The sequence below is a fragment of the Pipistrellus kuhlii genome, unplaced genomic scaffold, assembly GCF_014108245.1.
Source record: "Pipistrellus kuhlii isolate mPipKuh1 unplaced genomic scaffold, mPipKuh1.p scaffold_m20_p_14, whole genome shotgun sequence".
Lineage (NCBI taxonomy): Eukaryota > Metazoa > Chordata > Mammalia > Chiroptera > Vespertilionidae > Pipistrellus > Pipistrellus kuhlii.
In genome coordinates, this window is record NW_023425449.1 from 47,814,580 (window position 1) to 47,832,946 (window position 18,367).

At 49.5% G+C, this 18,367-nt stretch overlaps 1 protein-coding gene across 3 annotated transcripts in view; it reads right to left on the minus strand.

Annotated features, from left to right (window-relative positions):
- Positions 1–3,451: 3,451 nt before the first annotated feature.
- LOC118718505 (carbonic anhydrase 13) overlaps positions 3,452–18,367 on the minus strand; it is a 46,957-nt gene continuing 32,041 nt past the window's right edge. For 2 of the 3 annotated variants that reach the window (XM_045581580.1, XM_036437374.2), the window contains 4 exons: positions 15,219–15,314; positions 13,957–14,019; positions 13,308–13,463; positions 3,452–4,015 (listed from right to left, as the gene is read on the minus strand). In XM_045581580.1, the coding sequence (XP_045437536.1) occupies positions 3,896–4,015; positions 13,308–13,463; positions 13,957–14,019; positions 15,219–15,314 (435 nt within the window). In that variant the 3' untranslated portion in view covers positions 3,452–3,895. The remainder of the gene's footprint in view (positions 4,016–13,307; positions 13,464–13,956; positions 14,020–15,218; positions 15,315–18,367) is intronic. The other variant, XM_036437375.2, reaches the window with a different exon arrangement.

Consider the following 18,367-nt stretch of genomic DNA (forward strand, 5'->3'; position numbering starts at 1 on the left):
CCACCCTGAAACCCCGTCCCATCTGTAACTGCGAAATGCGACAACAAAATAGATCACAAACGAAAGAAATGGAGGACAAAAAGCGTCTGGATATAGAGTTCAAATCTACACTTATAAGGTTTTTCAAGAATTTCCTAGAAAAGATGGATAAGACCTATGAGGATATGAAAAGAGATCAACTAGAATTAATAAGGAGTCATCAAGAAATGATAAGGGATCAACAAGAAATAAAGAATACATTGTCTGAAATAAAAAATATTTTACAGAGTCCTAAAAACAGAAGGGAAGATCGCAAGAATCAAGTCAAAGATTTGGAACATAAAGAGCCAGAGGACACTCCTCCACAGAAGCTAGAAGGCAAGACAATCCAGAAAATTGAAGATAATGTAAGAAACCTCTGGGACAACTTCAAGCGAACCAACATCAAAATTATGGGAGTCCCAGAAGATGAGAGAGAGCAAGATATCGAAAACATACTGAAAGAAATAGTGACAGAAAACTTCCCCCACCTGGTGAAAGAATTAGATTTACAAGTCCAGGAAGCGCACAGAACTCCAAACAAAAGGAATCCAAAGAGGACCACCCCAAGACACATCATACTTAAAATTCCAAGAGCAAAAGACAAAGAGAGAATATTAAAAGTAGCAAGAGCAAAGAAGGTAGTTACCTATAAAGGAGCACCTATACAATTGTCAGCTGACTTCTCAACAGAAACCATGCAGGCCAGACGGGAATGGCAAGAAATATTCAAGGTGATGAATAGTAAGAACCTACAGCCAAAGATAATCTATCCAGCAAAGCTATCACTCAGATTCAAAGGTCAGATAAAGAGCTTCACTAATAAAAAAAAAACTAAAGGAGTTCATCAACACCAAACCAGAATTATATGAACTGCTGAAAGGGGTTCTTTCAGAAGAGAAAGTAAACAAAGATAAAAATTATGAACAACAAATCCGTAACTATCAATAAGTGAATCTAAAAACCAAGGAAATTAAAAAAAAAATCTGAGGAACAATAGTAACTGTTGAATATAATAGAATCAGAGGTATGGAAGGGGAGTGAACTGACGATTCTTGGGGAAAAGGGGAGAGGGGGGCGTGGGAAGAGACTGAACATAAACTGTGCACCTATGGATGAGGACAATGGGGGGTGGGGAAAGGGCAGAGGGTCGGGTGGGAACCTGGCGGAGGAGAGCAATAGTGGGGGGGGTGGGGGGGGGAAAGGAACATTTGTAATAATATGAACAATAAAAACTTATTAAAAAATAATAATAATAATAATAAAAAAGAAGTTATGTTCTGGTGGGAGAGCCAGACAGATGGTACAAGAAACTGATAAGTTACTGTGGGGTCTTTAAGTCTGACCTGCTGGGGAGGAATATACAGCAAGGTCAGGAGGAACAGGACATATAGCAAGGTCAGGAGCCTTGACTAGTGGTGCAACTCGAGAGCAGTCAGGGAAGGCCTCTTTGAGGAGGCAGCATTGGGAAGCACGAGGACGGGCCAGGTGGAGATTCAGGAGAGGGCTTCCATACAGAATGCCAGATGTGAAGGCAGGAGGCCTTCGGAGGGAAAGGAGTGGGGGGCTGAAGACCGGAGTGTGGAACAGCAGCTGGAAGTGGAAACAGCAGGTGTGCAGACCACTCAGAGAACATGTGGGTTTCTTCTGAGTGACAGGAGGCGCTGAAGGGAGGGGCTGTGCGGGGAAGATTGGAGGGCCGAGGGCGGCAGGAGCCAGCAGGAGATCCTCAGGCCTAGCTCACAATGTGATTCAGAGACTGGGGTGCATGTGGCTTTGAGTCTGGAGCACCTGCTGGTGCCATTTGCTGAGACAACCTTCCGAAAAAGGGCAGTGGCAGGGACACTGTGTGCAATGTGGGCAGGTGTCTGTCACACATTCCGGGCTGTCCCAGAGGCAGCTAGGCAGGTACAGGCCAGGGAGAGGGCTGGACTGAAAAATAAATGTGGGGTCATCTGTAGAGTGAAGGTTTCTTAGTTGTGGGGCGAGAAAGAATCACCTGGAGATGGAAAGAAGTGGAGAGAGAACAGACTAGAAGGAAGCTAGAGAAGGGGAGGTGCAGTCTCAGGGACAGGGAGAGGCGCAGGCACAGGATTGAGGGCAGTACTTCATTTAGTATTCAAACGTGAGCTCACCTGTATGAAATTAGCCCAAAGAACAGCAGGTGGTTAAGGTTTTCCAAGTCACTTGAAAGATACTATCTGACCTGCTGGTAAACTGACACATCTATACTAATATGCTAATTAGACCACCATCTTCCAGATATCCTTCCAGAAGTCTTTCTGGACAAAGCCATGATGGTGGGGGCCAAGGCAGAGGCAGATAGGGGTGATCAGGCCAGCAGGGGAGAGCAGTTAGGGGTGATCAGGCAGGCAGGCAGGTTTAAACCAGCAGTTGGACATCCCCTGAGGGGTCCCAGATTGGAGAGGGTGCAGGCCAGGCTGAGGAATCTCCCCTGCCCCCTTGTGTACAAATTTTGTGCACTGGGCCTCTAGTCCTAAATAATAAAAGGCTAATATGCAAATTGACCAAACAGTGGAATGACTGATTGCTATGATGTGCACTGACCACCAGAGGGCAGATGCTCAATGCAGGAGTTGCTAAGCTGCGGTGACTTGGCAGCTGCAGTTCTTAAGTGGAACCTGGAACCAGAGAGGAGGGAGCCCAATTCCAGGGTATGTCACCAGAGAACTGCCCTCTTGCAATCCAGGACCCCTCAGGGATTGTCAGAGAGTCAGATTTTACCTGATCCCTGCAGACCAGGCAGAGGGATCCCACCAGTGCACAAATCCATGCACTGGGCCTCTAGTTTAAAAATAAATGGCACTAGGGACCTGGTGCCAACAAACCAACACTCAGCTTCCCCCAAGTGGGACACAGGCCTCGTCACCACCCCAGAGCAACACCCCACCAAATTGCAGCCAACACTGTCAAGACCCCATGCTGCAAAATGTGGCCCACAGCCCAGCCCAGCTTGGTGGCTATGGGTGCTAGGTAATAGCAATGCCTGGCTTCCTCTCCCTAGCAACTAGCTTCCTTGAAGTTTCTTCAGCCCAGGAATCCTACTTGCTTTATAGCCGAATGTAAACATTTTACAGTTTAACCAAATGTCTGTGAAGCTTTTTCACATGTTTCATCTCATTTGATCTGGCTGGCTGGGCGCTGGACTCAGGCTCCTGGCCAGCACTCACCTGCTGAATGCTACCCAGTTTATCAATAACGTCCCCGTGGGTGGACACACAGCACCAGCGCTGAAGTTTAAATAGTGTTTATATCCCAGTGAAGTCTTCGCCCAAACTGGTGATTCTAAGCTATGGTATGGAGGCGCGAGGAGCCACGTCCCCCCGCCCCCCCCCCCACCACCCGCAACAGCTCCCCTATTGCTCGTTTTTCAAAGGCATCATGAATCAGCGACACAACCAAAACCAAAGTCCACTTTAAAATTGGAAATATGACCAACTTTTAATGAACTGGAATGTACCAACACGGTAAGCAGAGTTTACCCACAGGAAGAGGTATCCCCATCATTCTGGACACAAATGCAGGATTTCTACTAAACATCGCGGAGACCATGACTAGCTCGGTCTCTACCACAAGGGACCATTCTTCACATGAACTGAGGTCCACTATGCTGCCATGTCCCTGCAGGCTGCGGTGGGAGCACCCCATGGCTCTGCACACGTGGCGGTGTCCTGCTCCAAGGTCACGAGTGCGAATCCCAGGCCGGGAGTGAAGCCGGGAGTGGTCACAGGGATGGGACATTCTGCTGCTGTGGTGACAGCACAGGGCACAGGGCACCCTGACCGGAGCTAGGGAAACCATCGGCAGGGATTGTTTTCTCTCCGCGATGCGTGTGGGCTGGTCCCGGTCATGGCTGTCAGTGGAAGGAGGCCCGCACCTGGCGGCCCTTCAGGGGCTGCGGGGGCCGGTGGTTGCTCAGCAGGAAGGCGGCCGTGTGGCCCTCGGGGGTGCACAGGAGCCTGCGGAAGGCAGCCAGCTGTGGGGAGAGAGGCAGCGTCAGGAGGTGATCAGTGTGAGTGCGGTGCCCATGAGCCCAGAAACGGTGCGCTGAGCCAGGAGCTGCAGCAGCAGGCAGGTCTCCTTGGCCTGGTTCAGCCTGCAAGGCCGCCCGGCTGACAGCTCAGCATCTGGAGGTGCTTCTGGCTTCCGAGCGCAGGCCATGGGCCCTCCTTACCTGACGGGATGGGGGCAGGGTCTGAGGAGGGGCACGGACCTTCCTAGCGGGGACACAGGCCAGCTCCGCACCCCCTCCCCCCCGGACCTCAGCTTCAGTGTCCTCGGCTCCAAATGAAGCCTTGGATGGGTCACCTCAGGAGCCACAGACCACTGGGCTCCACAGCCTTGCAGGCCCAGTGCTCACGGCAGCCACATTCATCCTGCAAGCACTGTCTTCCTGAAACTGCAAAAAGCTGCTGGCTTTCTCTATTCTTGTGCCTATAAACAACTCTCTATGGAAATCCTAAGGCCTTCAGCCTCTGGTCACGTTTAAGCACAACTTAAGTGGCACACATTTCTCACCAAAAGGGCTTAATTTTGCTCATTACAAGAAAGCCTCCGTGTCTTACAACTTCACGCAGTAGACAGTATCAAGAAGAAAACAGAGGCTGCTAGTCTCCACATCAAACGACATTTGACACTATAAAACGCTTCTGATTTTCCTAAGAATAGTATATTTACAGAGAGGGGATGGGAGAGGGAGAGAAACATCAATTTGATAGTGAAATATTGACTGGCTGCCTCCCGCACTCCTCCTACCCACGCATGTGCCCTGACTGGGAATCGAACCTGAGACCTCTTGGTGCATGGGACTACGCTCAACCAACTGAGCCAACGGGCCAAGGTGAGCATTCTTCTATGTGTAAGCACACACACACCTGAGATGTTTTATTACAAAGATTAGCATAACTAAAATGCTCTTCTGAAACATATTTATTTCCATATATAGCAGTGGTTCTCAATCTTTCTGATGACGTGACACTTTAATACAGTTACTCATATTGTGGTACCAAAATAATTTTAATTATTGTGGTACCAAAATAATTTTATGGTAACCCACAACCATAAAATTATTTTCGTTGCTACTTCATAACTGTAATTTTGCTACTTTTAGTGAGTCATAATGTAAATATCTGTTTTCTGATGGTCTTAGGCTCTACAGCATCTGTTCTCAACCTGTGGGTTGCTAGCAGGGTTCCCTAAGACCACTGGAAAACACAGAAAACATTGCTTACACTACAGAGTTTTATATATTAAGTCAAAATTAATGTTCAAATAAATAAATTATTTTCTCATTTCACAAATAGTCTAAAGATGCAGAAGAAAAACATTCTTAGATCATTAATTATTGCTAATACAATATATAACATTTTACCATTAAAAAAAATTAGAGCGCTAGCCAGTTTTGCTCAGTGATTAAGAGTATCATCCCTTGGATTAGAAGGGTCCTGGGCTCGATTCTGGTCAAGGGCACATACCTTGGTTGCAGGCTCCATGCCTGCTCTGGTTGGGGCCTGTGCGGGAGGCAACCAATTTTTGTCTCTCTCACATCAATGTTTCTCTCTGTGTGTCTCTCCTCCCTTCACCCTGTTTAAAAATCAATGGAAAAAATATCCTCCAGCCCTAACTGGTTTGGCTTAGTGGATAGAGTGTCAGCCTGTGAACTGAAGGGTCCCAGGTTCGATTCCGGTCAAGGGCATGTAACTTGGTTGCAGGCACATCCCCAGTAGTGGGTGTGCAGGAGGCAGCTGATCAATGTTTCCCTCTCATCGATGTTTCTAACTCTCTATCCCTCTCCCTTCCTCTCTGTAAAAAAAAAAAAAAAAAAAAAAAAAAAAATCAATAAAATATATTATATACCATCCAACGAGGATTAGCAACAAAAAAACCTGAAAACAACAAAAAAGAATCATACAAAAAAAAAAAAAGACATTAGAGTTCTACTTCCAGATATGCTGGACTAAGACCCTCCAGACAGCCTCATGTATAATAGAAAATCTCTAACACAGACATAATGCAAAACCAACCAGCTGCAGGCCCTGGAGGCGAAGCACGCAGCGGGCCAGAGGGCATGCACACTCGGAGGGAGAGCTGGGCGCTCCAGAGTGCGTTCCATCTCTCCAGTCTGTCACCTGGAGCTGGTGGAGTCTGCCGTGAGGACACCTGTCTTGGAAGAAATGAGCTGGAAAGAAGATCCACCAACTCTATATCTACAAACCACGCTGGCTAAACAGAGACCAGAGCAGCAGCACAAGAAAAAAACAATGCAATGCAAGCCCAGCCAGGAAGACCACCTGCTAGCACCAAAGAAACAATACTTATCAGAGAAAGATGGGAGAATCTAGAATTACCACAACTTAATGTGCACAACAACTAGAAAATGATAATTTAAAAAATCACTCAACAAACCAAGAAACAATAAAATGGAACACATTCTCAAAGAAAGAAGAGTCAACAGTCAGGCCTAAGATGAATCAAATTCAGAACTGACAAAGATGTTTAATGGCCACATGAAATGAAACAGTATCCTCTTTACTGCATAATAAATCTTATGACTCTTAATGGGCAATCTCAGTAGAGAAACAGAAATAATAAAAGGGAGCCAACTACAAATTTTAGAACTGAAAATGTAAGTACTAAAGCACAAAGTTCAATGGGTAGATTTAACAGTCACGCTGACATAATAGGAAAGAGTAAATTAACTTTAATATATATAAATAGAAATTACCTACAGTGAAGAACAGAGATAAATGTTTTAAAATAGAGCTTCACGAATGATATTAAAAGATCAAATCTACGTGCAGTTAGAATATCAGAAGGAAAAGAAAAAGAGAATGGGGCACAGCATACATAAAATGTAACTCATAAGTAATCAAAGACTTAAATGTAAAAGCTAAAACTAATAAAGAAGAAGAAAATATTTTGTAGCACATAGGCAGAGATTTCTTAAGCAGATTTCTTTTGCACAAACTATAAAAGATAAATTTATAAAGTGGACTTCAATAACATTAAGAACTTTTCCTCTTCAAAAGACAGTGAAAAAATAAAAAGCCATAGATTGTGAGAAAACTTTGCCAAAACATGTATTGAAAAAGGCATTTATCCAGATTGTACTGGATTAGAGCTCTTGCAGCTCAATAATGAGAAGACATACAATCCAATTTTAAAAAATGGGCAAATGATTTGAACAGATATTTCACAAAAGATATACACAGAAACAGCAAGCATATGAAAAAAACGTTCAACATCAGTAGTCATATGATCAGTGCATAGTAAAATTGCACAGACCCACTAGAGTGGCTAAAGGTAAAGGCTGACAACACCAAGTGCTAACAGAATGTGGGGCAACCTGAAACCTCATTGCTGCTGAGACTAAAAAAAGGACCAGCTATTTATTTATTTATTTATTTATTTATTTATTTATTTTCAGTTTTAATATATTTTTATTGTTGATAGTCTTACAGATATCTCCCATTTCCCCCCATCCAAGACCATACCCATCCCCCCAGGTCCTCAATACCCTACTGCCCATGTCCATGACTACGTATATCTATACTAATAAAGGGTAATATGCTAATTAGACTGGGAAACCAGACATCTTTCTACCGTCTGCCTTCCTTCCTGACAAAACCACGATGGTGGGAGCCGAGGCACAGGTGGTTAGGGGCAATCAGGCTAGCAGGGGAGGGCAGTTGGGGACCATGAGGCTGGCAGGGGAGTGGTTAGGCAGTGATTAAGCCAGTAGGCAGGCAAGTGGTTAGGATTGCAAGAGGGGATGGATGTCTGACATCCCCCAAGGGGTCCCAGATTAGAGAGGGTGCAGACTGGGCTGAGGTACCCCCCCCCCACCATGCACAAATTTCATGCACCAGGCCTCTAGTTTATATATATAGAAGTCCAGAGACCCTTATGGCAGAATGAACAGAACGGCTGATGCACACTGACCACCAGGGGGCAGATGCTCAACAGAGAAGCTGCCCCCAGGTGGTCAGTGCACTCCCACAGCAGGAGTACCCTCAGAACTCAAGATGGCTGGCGAGCACAGTGGTAGTGGTGCAAGCCTCTCCTGCCTCAGTAGCAGCACTAAGAAGCAGCAAGTCCAGGGGTAAGGAGCAAGCAGGCAGGCAGTGAGGAGTGAGGGGTCCCAGATTGTGAGAAGGCGAAGGCTGGGCTGAGAGATCCTGCCCCCCCCCCCCCCACATACCCACATCCACAAATTTTGTGCCTCAAGCTTCTAGTAAGTATATAAGTTCTTTGGTTTATCTTTTCTCGTCTCCCCCAACCCCACATCGAGGTATATCAGTCTTTAGAAGACAATGTACCTTATAAAATTAAACATGAGTTTATCACTTAGCCTAGTAATTGCCACAAGACGTGAAAATGTGTCCACAGAAAAGTGGGTATGTCAATTATTTCTAACATCCAAATATGGATAGCCACATTCATACATCTCCAAACTAGAAGCAATCCAAATGTCTATCAATTGGTCAATAGATTTTTTTTAATAGTGGTATAACCAAAGGACTTGTGTGCATGGAATATTAGCATAACCAATCGGCATAGACACTGGGAGGGTGGGTCTTGCCCTTGGCGGTGGGAGTGGTGGGAAGTGTCAATCAGGGAAAAAGGAGATATATGCAATACTTTAAATAATAAGAAAACAATAAAAAATAAAAGTGGTGTATCCATACCATAGAATATTACTCTGTAACAAAAATAAATAAAATGTGTGAGTCTTCAAAACATTGTGCTGAGCAAAAGAAACCAAACACAGAAGTGCATGTCTGTGTAATTCCACTTGAATAAACTCTAGTGACTCAGTGGTGTCCTGAGGCCGTGGATGAGTAGAGGGCAAAGGGCACGAGGAAACCTCTGGCAGGGATTCCTCTCCTGGGCTGCGTGCGAGTGGCTTGCTGCAGTGCATGGTGACACACACAACCAAGGCCAGCCGCTGCCGCTGAGCTCCATAAATGCTGTGTCTGCACACAACGGCACAACAAAGGGGATGTTTAAGAAGGAGCTAGGCAGTGTCCTGCAGGTCGGGTTTCAGCAGCTGAGTAAGCCGAGGTGGAAAACCCAGAATAACCCAAAGAGACTTGGCGGGAAAAGTCCGCCTGCCCAAGACAATGATGCATCTGTTATCCAGATATCAGGATCGCAGCATCTGATCTCGGCCTGGAGGTAAACCAAGCATTTCAGTCAGTGACTCGGGGGATAAAAATGGACTTGAATCAAGAAAAAGAAAATGATGATGGCTGCCCGGGTAGGCAACTAGCCACAGCCACACACAACAATTTCAACAAAATACAACTAAAATATAAAATGGACATTACCCAGAACTACAGGAAAGTCGACTGACTGGAAATTCTACAACAAGAAGCAAGGAGAAAACCAGAAGGAAGCGCGGAGGAGCTGTAAAAGCCCAAGGTACGGAGACACGCGGCACACGGAGAGGACGGAGCCGGAGAGGAGAGAGGCCGAGTGCCTGGCTGGCGGTCCCAAGCGGGAAGGAGAGAAAAGCTCCGACTGTGCTGGGCCCAGCTCCAACTGCTCTGAACCCCAATTCTAGGCCAGACCCCGGGGACCCAGGCTCATCCATAGGGAGCCAGGCTGTAAGGCGGGACTCCGGGGAAGTGGCGAAAGGAGGTCCCGGAGGCACGCACACTGCGCGCAGAGAAGGGCCGGCCGGCTGTGCCACGGGATTGCCCTGACGGGAAGGAGACAGGGGCTCCAGACTGCTCTGAACGCCACCTCCAATTCCACTACCAACTGAACTGAACCCCAATACCGGACTCATTGGGGGAGAGCAGTTTGGCAGCAGGCGAAAATCGAGGGCACCTTTCTCTCAGAGGCGCTCGCAACAAGTACTGAAGGACCCTGAGTCTCAGGAGTCGCATAGGGCGGGGCTCCACCCTGAAACCCTGCCCCATCAGGAAAGCTGCCTGTGAAAATGCCTAAACCAAATAGATCACAAACGAAAGAAATGGAGGACAAAAAGCGACTGGATATAGAGTTCAAAACCACACTTATAAGGTTGTTCAAGAATCTCCTAGAAAAGGCCGATAAAATAAACAAGACCTATGAGGATATGAAAAGGGATCAACTAGAAATAATAAGGGATCAACAAGAAATAAAGAATACATTTGTCTGAAATAAAAAATATTTTATGGAGTCCTAAAAACAGAATGGAAGATCGCAAGAATCAAGTCAAAGATTTGGAACATAAAGAGCCAGAAGACACTCCTCCACAGACGCAAGAAGGCCAGAGAATCCAGAAAGTTGAAGATAATGTAAGAAACCTCTGGGACAACTTCAAGCGAACCAACATCAGAATTATGGGGGTCCCAGAAGATGAGAGAGAACAAGATATCGAAAACATACTGAAAGAAATAGTGACGGAAAACTTTCCCCACCTGGTGAAAGAATTAGACTTACAAGTCCAGGAAGCGCACAGAACTCCAAACAAAAGGAATCCAAAGAGGACCACACCAAGACAAATCATAATTAAGATTCCAAGAGCAAAAGACAAAGAGAGAATATTAAAAGAAGCAAGAGCAAAGAAGGTAGTTACCTATAAAGGAGCACCTATACGATTGTCAGCTGATTTCTCAACAGAAACCATGCAGGCCAGACAGGAATGGCAAGAAATATTCAAGGTGATGAATAGTAAGAACCTACAGCCAAAGATAATCTATCCAGCAAAGCTATCACTCAGATTCAAAGGTCAGATAAAGAGCTTCACTAATAAAAAAAAGCTAAAGGAGTTCATCAACACCAAACCAGAATTATATGAATTGCTGAAGGGGGTTCTTTCAGAAGAGAAAGTAAATAAAGATAAAAATTATGAACAACAAATACGTAACTATCAACAAGTGAATCTAAAAACCAAGGAAACTAAAAAAAAAAAAAATCTGAGGAACAATATTAACTGTTGAATATAATAGAATCAGAGGTATAGAAGGGGAGTGAACTGTTTATTCTTGGGGAAAAGGGGAGAGGGGGATGTGGGAAGAGACTGAACATAAACTGTGCACCTATGGATGAGGACAATGGGGGGTGGGGAAAGGGTAGAGGGTGGGGTGAGAAGGGGGGGGAAAGGAACATTTGTAATAATATGAACAATAAAAATTTATTTAAAAAAAAGGAAAAAAAAAGAAAAAGAAAATGAAAACCCTCAGACAGTGACTTGACAAGAAAGAGCAGCGGGGAAAACTGGCCCCAACGACTAAAAGGTTTATGGTGGGACTGAAAAATAAACAAATAACGCTTCCTAGCAACTTCAAACATAGAGCTGTCATCACTGAGATACCATCTTCTGGAAAGTAATTCCTAAGCCGGTGGCATACACAAAAGACTTTATATAAAAGAGGTAGGCAGCTGAGTAATCTTACCAACCCTCTTGTGTTTTGGATTTTTTAATAAACTGTTTGTTTTAGAACGGTTCAGATTTATAGAATGATTACAAAGGGTTCTCTGTACCCGCTTCAGCGTCCTCTAGAGTTACCGTCTTCCATGGAGTGCATTCTCACAAATAATGAACCAAAATGGACCGTCCTTGGTGTGGTTACTCAGGCCTCCCTCCTTGGTTTGTCTGATGTCTCTCTCTGGCCCTGATCCCACCAGGACACGATCTCACTGAGTTGCCGTCTGGAGCCCTTCCTGCAGGTGCGTTCCCAGACGCCCTAGCTCTCGGTGCACGGACAGTCTGAGGGGCGTGATCAGGTGTTTTGCAGGATGTCCCTGACTTGGGCTTTGTCTGATGTTTTTCTCATGGTTAAAACTGGGATTGGACTTTTAAAATACCTTTTGCTTCATTCTTAAGTCTTACCATCGTGATAGTACTATCTTATACTTTGGATTACTACTCAGATAATCACTTCAGTCTGGTTGCAAATGGGAGGTCTGAAAGGTTTCCTCGCCTGTAGACTCAGTGAGCACTTCCCAGTGAACTGCGGGCCAACTGACCCCCTGAAGCTCAGCCTCCATTTTATGCTCTTCTGGGCAAAACACCAGAATCATAATCAACATTAACTGATAGCGCCTGAGATAAGATACAGTAATGAACCCACAGTTAGTCAGTCATATCCCAAAATTGGCAGAAAGTTTCCTTGACTGGGTTAACTTCATGCATTTTAAGGATCTAATGTATATTTTGATATAATCTCTTACCGGTTACAGGTAGATTTTTTTAAAAGTTACTCTCCAAGTGGCTCTAAGAAATAAAGATACCCTTGAAGTATGAGGAAAAGCATGCATTATGCTATAATGTGTCCCTTTTCACGTGGGCACAGGAAGGGGAGAAAGTAAGACCCATTGGTGAGGCCCTGACCCAGGGGTGGGTCCCTATTCTCATGGCACAATTCACCTTGTTTCTAATGGAAAAATTCACAGCAAATTTTGTGTCAGGCAAGCTCTAGATTTCTATGCTGGTCTTTCTAAAAGTATTAGTAAGTATGCCCCAGGCATTATTGGTGTTTCGTCCTAAAGACAAGGCCACCAGAAGTGGCACATGAGCCTCACAGCAAGGAGAAATGCCCGGATATGGCCTTGGCAGAGGTCAACCAGCTCTAGTCTTTGGGGAATAAGCAGCTAGGCAGGGACCAGCCCAGAACAGAAGTGCTTTATTAGCTGCAAAAATTATCAGACTGCGTTGTTGCTAAGGTCCTGCAGCACATAATTCCAAAAGGAAAGACAAAACAGAACTCATTAAGCACAGCCTTGGGGACACACAGCATCCACCTGGCAGTTGGTGGCCGAAGGTACCAGCCCAGCAGGGTTCTGGCAGACTCCTGAGCCTGCAGACTTATGTCACAAGAAGAGCCTCTGTAAATGCGACATCCCTCAGACGCCCCACAGAAGCTGTGCCAACAGAAGCCACAGGTCACAGGTTTCCTCTTAAGCTCAGCGGGCCCTGGTCTGTGGTGCAGGTCCGCTTCCTGCAGGTGAGCCTGTGGGAGGGCGGGACCAGGGACCAGCAGGGAAGGTGAAGGTCACCTTTTAAGAGCAGCCTCTCCCCTGACTTTCCTTTTGAATCCCAGCCCCTTTCTCAGTCCAAGCTAGAAGGCAGAAGCAAGCAGTGCTGCTTTCAAAGGGGCCTCACTGCCCCCGCATTGCTAAGAAGCGGGGAAGGAACCACCTCACCAGAGGTCAGATGGGAAGGGACAGACGTCTCTTCTGAGGGAGGACACGGGCTTCCTAGCGCAGCGGAGGCACAGAGGGGTGAAAACCATTCTGCCCATTTCCTCTGGAGGGGACCGCAGGAGCAGGCCTACCTGCTGGGAGCTGACGCTGATTGGCTGCTTTAGGATGATCCATGTGACGCTCTCCAGGAGGGGCGGCACGGTGAGAGACCCCGGGTAGGTCCAGTAATCCCAGGACGGAGGAAGCAGCGACAAGGGGTCAAAATTCGTGAATCGAGTTTGTTTACCCTGGGCAGGAGAGAGAGAGCCTTACATCAGGAAGCTGTCACAGATTCGGGAAAACGTGCGTGCAGTGACCTCAGATTTCCCTGGACCTGCCCCCATCACGCAGTTTAGTGTCTGCTGTTTGTATTTTAGAAAGAGGACGTGCCTTCATCTAAACATGTTAGAGGCAGCCGGGCATCGCCAAGATTCATTTGAAAGGACAAGATTTGTTTTCACATAAGTGAAGATGTGTTGCAGCCAAAGGCTTATTCTGTAAAACTCTGAAGACAGAAACTAATTATGCATAAATATATTTATGTGATTATTTTAGGTGATTGAAGACTCCTTCATAAACCTCAGGAGTGAGTGGTGACAGGCTGTGCCGACTCTATCGGTCAAGGACACGCCGGCTGCTTTCAGGAGCAGCACTTGCCTGGCTCACCCGTGTTTGTACTGACAAGAGACTTCAGCAGAAAATGGGACCATATTAGTCCCAGTCCTCAGGAGTCAGCCTTACCTTTTCTCTAATGGAATCCAGGATGTCAGTGATCTTTTGCAGTTGTGGGTTACATTCGCCAATCTGAAAACAGGAAATTTCGGGAGAAGTGGTGACTGTTAAAGAGCAGGTCTGAATTGCTCCATTTCGGTCACGATTTTTAAATTCTTTACAAACAAAACAAACAAAACGTAGGCCAGCCCACAGCACGCAGAGATTGTTCTGGAGCAGCCCTCCTGCCTGAAGACTCTGGCCCCTGGGCTGAGTTACAAGTTTACCCCTGAACTGGCAGTGGCAGCTCACTGTTCTCAGCTTTAGGGGAGCTGCAGACGCAGGTGAACTTGGACAGCCTAGCTTAGGAGACCTCCATCACACCTGCACTCCCACCCCAGGTGTGACTTCCAGACCCTCTCTCCACACAGACTACTCTGACATCAGAACATTGGCGTAAAACATCCCAGATTCGGCCTAACAATGGGAGGTGGCAGATCCAGGCAGCAGATCATCCTGAGCAGAGTTCCTCAGAACAGGTGCCCCTCCTCCCCATCCCAGTGGGTGTCGCAACAAGGAGGAGCGTTCTCCAAGAATGTGGTCCCCGTGGGAGTGGGGGCCCCACCCACCCCAGGTGTGGCCACAGCGATACCTGTCTGACCACTTGTGCAGGAGCACAGACAACAATGAGAAGCGGTCAGGGCCTTTGGGACAAGAGCCGCTGAGGTGCCACCAGCGCTTCTAGAGCGGGACGGCGGCTCGGCTCTGCGCGCCCTGAGTGCGGTGAAGCCCGTCCCCAGAAGCCGGCCGGGCTCTGCGGGGTCTCGAGTTCACCTCCACGCTGCTGTTGTTGGTAATGGATGACAATGATCAACAGACACAGGAGGGATTGGAAGGCAAAGCTCCCAGGCCCTGAGATGAACCATAAACATGGAGTTTTGATATACATTTCAAAAGGAAAACACTAGACCTATAACTGGCTCGTTATTAAAAAATGGTAGAACCCAGCCTGCGTGGCTCGGTCCATGCCCCAAAAGGTCACAGGTTTAATTCCCAGTCAGGTGGCGGGCTTGATCGCCCATAGGGGCGTACAGGAGGCAGCTGCTGGAAGCTTCTCTGTTACTGATGCTTCTCTCTCTCTCTCTCTCTCTTTCTCTCTCTCTCTCTCTCTCTCTCTCTCTCTCTCTCTCGATCAATAGGCTATTTTGTGAAAGTGATAGGATGTCCATTTGGTGACTAAAGTCCTGCCCCACACGCTGAGTAGCTGTTTTCATGAAGCCAGAGGCCCTCACCTGTAAAAACACGCCCAGGACAGCAAGTCCGTCGGGCGCGTGAGCAGCCTCCACGAAGCTGGGGTACTTGTCCGCGTTCCAGTGGACGACGTGGAGCTGGAAAGGAGGACAGTGTAACTCAGCATCATGTTTAGGCCCGTCCTCAGACGCATGGGCCCAGGGTGAGAGGCCGGCCTGCACCTCAGGCACGGTCCTGCCGCCACGTCCACATCCACGTCCACGGAGCTCTTGGAGGCCCCAGGAAGTCCTGCCACGCCCCTGGAGCCCCAACAATCTCCAGCCACTGATCCCAGTGACGGAGGGCCCCCGCGCTCCCGCACCGGGACTGCAGTCCACAACCGGAGGCAGGCCCGCTGGCAGCAGGTCCAGGCTGGGGTGCGGGGTCAGTGGGTGACCCTGCCGCGGACGGGGCAGTGGTTCCTGGACACAGTCAGAGGCTCCCTCCTGCACCAAGGCCTTTCTACGGTGTGAACATGGGTTCTCCTTAAGAGTCCCTGTGTTAGCAGTGTCCACTCATCTGTCAGCTTCCAGGCCCGAGTCCAGGCCCCGCGTGGGGAGCAGGAGTGACCTGGACAGAGGCTGGGCTGGAAACAGAGGGTCGGGGGAGGATCAGTGTGCTGAGGGGAGGGCAGGCGGCCAGGCTGGGACCAGAGGGGCTTCCCCCACATCCCACTCTGCCCGAGAGCCATGTCCCCTCCAAATCCAGGGACGTGTCCAGGCATGGCCCCCTGAGCACAGACCAGCGCACGGACTTGGCACGCACAGCCCAGGAAAGACCGCTCCTGGAAGCTCCTCCCCAGCTGGGGGTGCACTGCAATGGCAGCCACAGGAAGGCCAGGCCACGTGGCACACCCAGATGGCGTGGCCCAGATCCTGATGGCGGGAGAGGGGAGGGCTTCGGGTTTGACCTCCTCAAGGGCTGTGGCCCCTCAGGGAGGAAACGTGGGAATTTCATGCACTAACCCCCTTCCAGGTGACAGCTGAGGGATTAGTCTGCTCCAGGTTTTATCCCATCCTTTCAATGTGACTGTGCGTCTACAGGGGACACCTGCAGGGGATTTCTGGATAAAGAAGACTGACCACACCTGGCTGGTGTGGCTCTGTGGTTGAGCATTGACCCATGAGCCAGGAGGTCACATTTACATTCCCGGTCAGGGCACATGCCGGGCTGTGGGCTCCATCCCCAGTGGGGGGCATGCAGAGGGCAGCCGATCCATGATTCTCTCTCATCACTGATGTTTCTACCTCTCTCTCCCTCTCCCTTACTCTCTGAAATCAATAAAAACATATTTTTAAATAAAAGAGTGACCATGAACAGTGAACTAGAAGCAGTGCACCCCTCCCCCAACAGCGGAGAGACTGGCTCTGCACGGTGGCAGTGGCCCGTGTTCTGCGCTGTGTGGATGGTGGGGGACAGTGCTCGCTGGGCCACAGGGACACCCTGGGCTGTTGTGCCAAAGGCCCAGTGCCCATGCACCAGCGCACCTGGTGAGAGATGACGCCACAGACACCGAAACCTGGGGAGTGACTCCTTGGTCCGCCCACAGGTGCTCAGAACACCATGTGGAGCCAAAGACAGAAGCCCTGTGTCCTCCCAGGGGATACAGAGCGACCAGGACACTTTGGGAGCAAGAGGCGGGTTGTTGTCACAAGTCTTCCCCCTCCCGCCTTGCAGCTGCCCGCGTGGCCCAGGCCTCTGAGTGGGACCAGGCGCAGTGTGCCTCCTTTTCACAGCCCAGTGCCGAGCGAATGACCAGAAGTGACCACAGCGGCTGCAAAGGGAAGGACCAGGCTCCCCCGGGAAACAGTGTCTGAATAAAGTGCCGTCAGTCTCAGCATCTCCCTGCTACTGCGGACACACAGAGGCCTTCGTGCAAAAGGCGCCGTCATGTGAACACCGCAGCTTCACGCTCAGCTCGCGTTCCCTCTTCCTGTATGTGAGGCAGCGGTGCGCTGGGATCCAGCGCTCTCCGTGCAGACATGCCCTCAGGGAAGCTTTGTGAATGGTGGTCAGTGGGCTGGACTGTCCACGTTCGGCCCCAAATTAAATTCCCGTGTCACGGCTCTCTGTGGCCTTTTCCTTTGTCCTCCTCCCTTCACTGTCTGATGTATAAGGAGGACAGCACGGTGATGCCCTGCCCTAGTGCATAGGAGCTGGAAAGCCGCTCCCAGGCCAGAACCGCCCGGCCTCACCTGCTCCCCAGAAGGCCAGCCGTTTCATGAGATCCAGAGCTCCTGGGCCCGCAGCACCGCATCTGTCCTCATCCCGACAGGCCCCTGTCCTCGTCCCACACGACAGCCCCTGTCCTCATCCCACACGACGGCCCCTGTCCTCGTCCCACACAACAGCCCCTGTCCTCATCCCACACGACGGCCCCTGTCCTCGTCCCGCACGACGGCCCCTGTCCTTGTCCTGCACACGATGGGCCCTGTCCTCGTCCCACACGACGGCCCCTGTCCTCACCCCACACGACGGCCCCTGTCCTCGTCCCACACGACAGCCCCTGTCCTCACCCCACACGACGGCCCCTGTCCTCGTCCCACACGACAGCCCCTGTCCTCACCCCACACGACGGCCCCTGTCCTCGTCCCACACAACAGCCCCTGTCCTCACCCCACACGATGGCCCCTGTCCTCACCCCACACGACGGCCCCTGTCCTCGTCCCACATGACGGCCCCTGTCCTCGTCCCACACGACGGGCCCTGTCCTCCTCCCACATGACAGCCCCTGTCCTCCTCCCACATGACAGCCCCTGTCCTCCTCCCACATGACAGCCCCTGTCCTCGTCCCGCACGACGGCCCCTGTCCTCGTCCCGCACGACAGCCCCTGTCCTCGTCCCGCACGACAGCCCCTGTCCTCCTCCCACACGACGGCCCCTGTCCTCCTCCCACACGATGGCCCCTGTCCTCCTCCTGCACACAATGGGCCCCTGTCCTCATCCCGCACGACGGGCCCCTGTCCTCGTCCCACACACGACGGCCCCTGTCCTCGTCCCCCACGACGGGCCCCTGTCTTCGTCCCGCACGACGGCCCCTGTCCTCGTCCCGCACGACAGCCCCTGTCCTCCTCCCACACGACGGCCCCTGTCCTCCTCCCACACGACGGCCCCTGTCCTCACCCCACACGACAGCCCCTGTCCTCGTCCC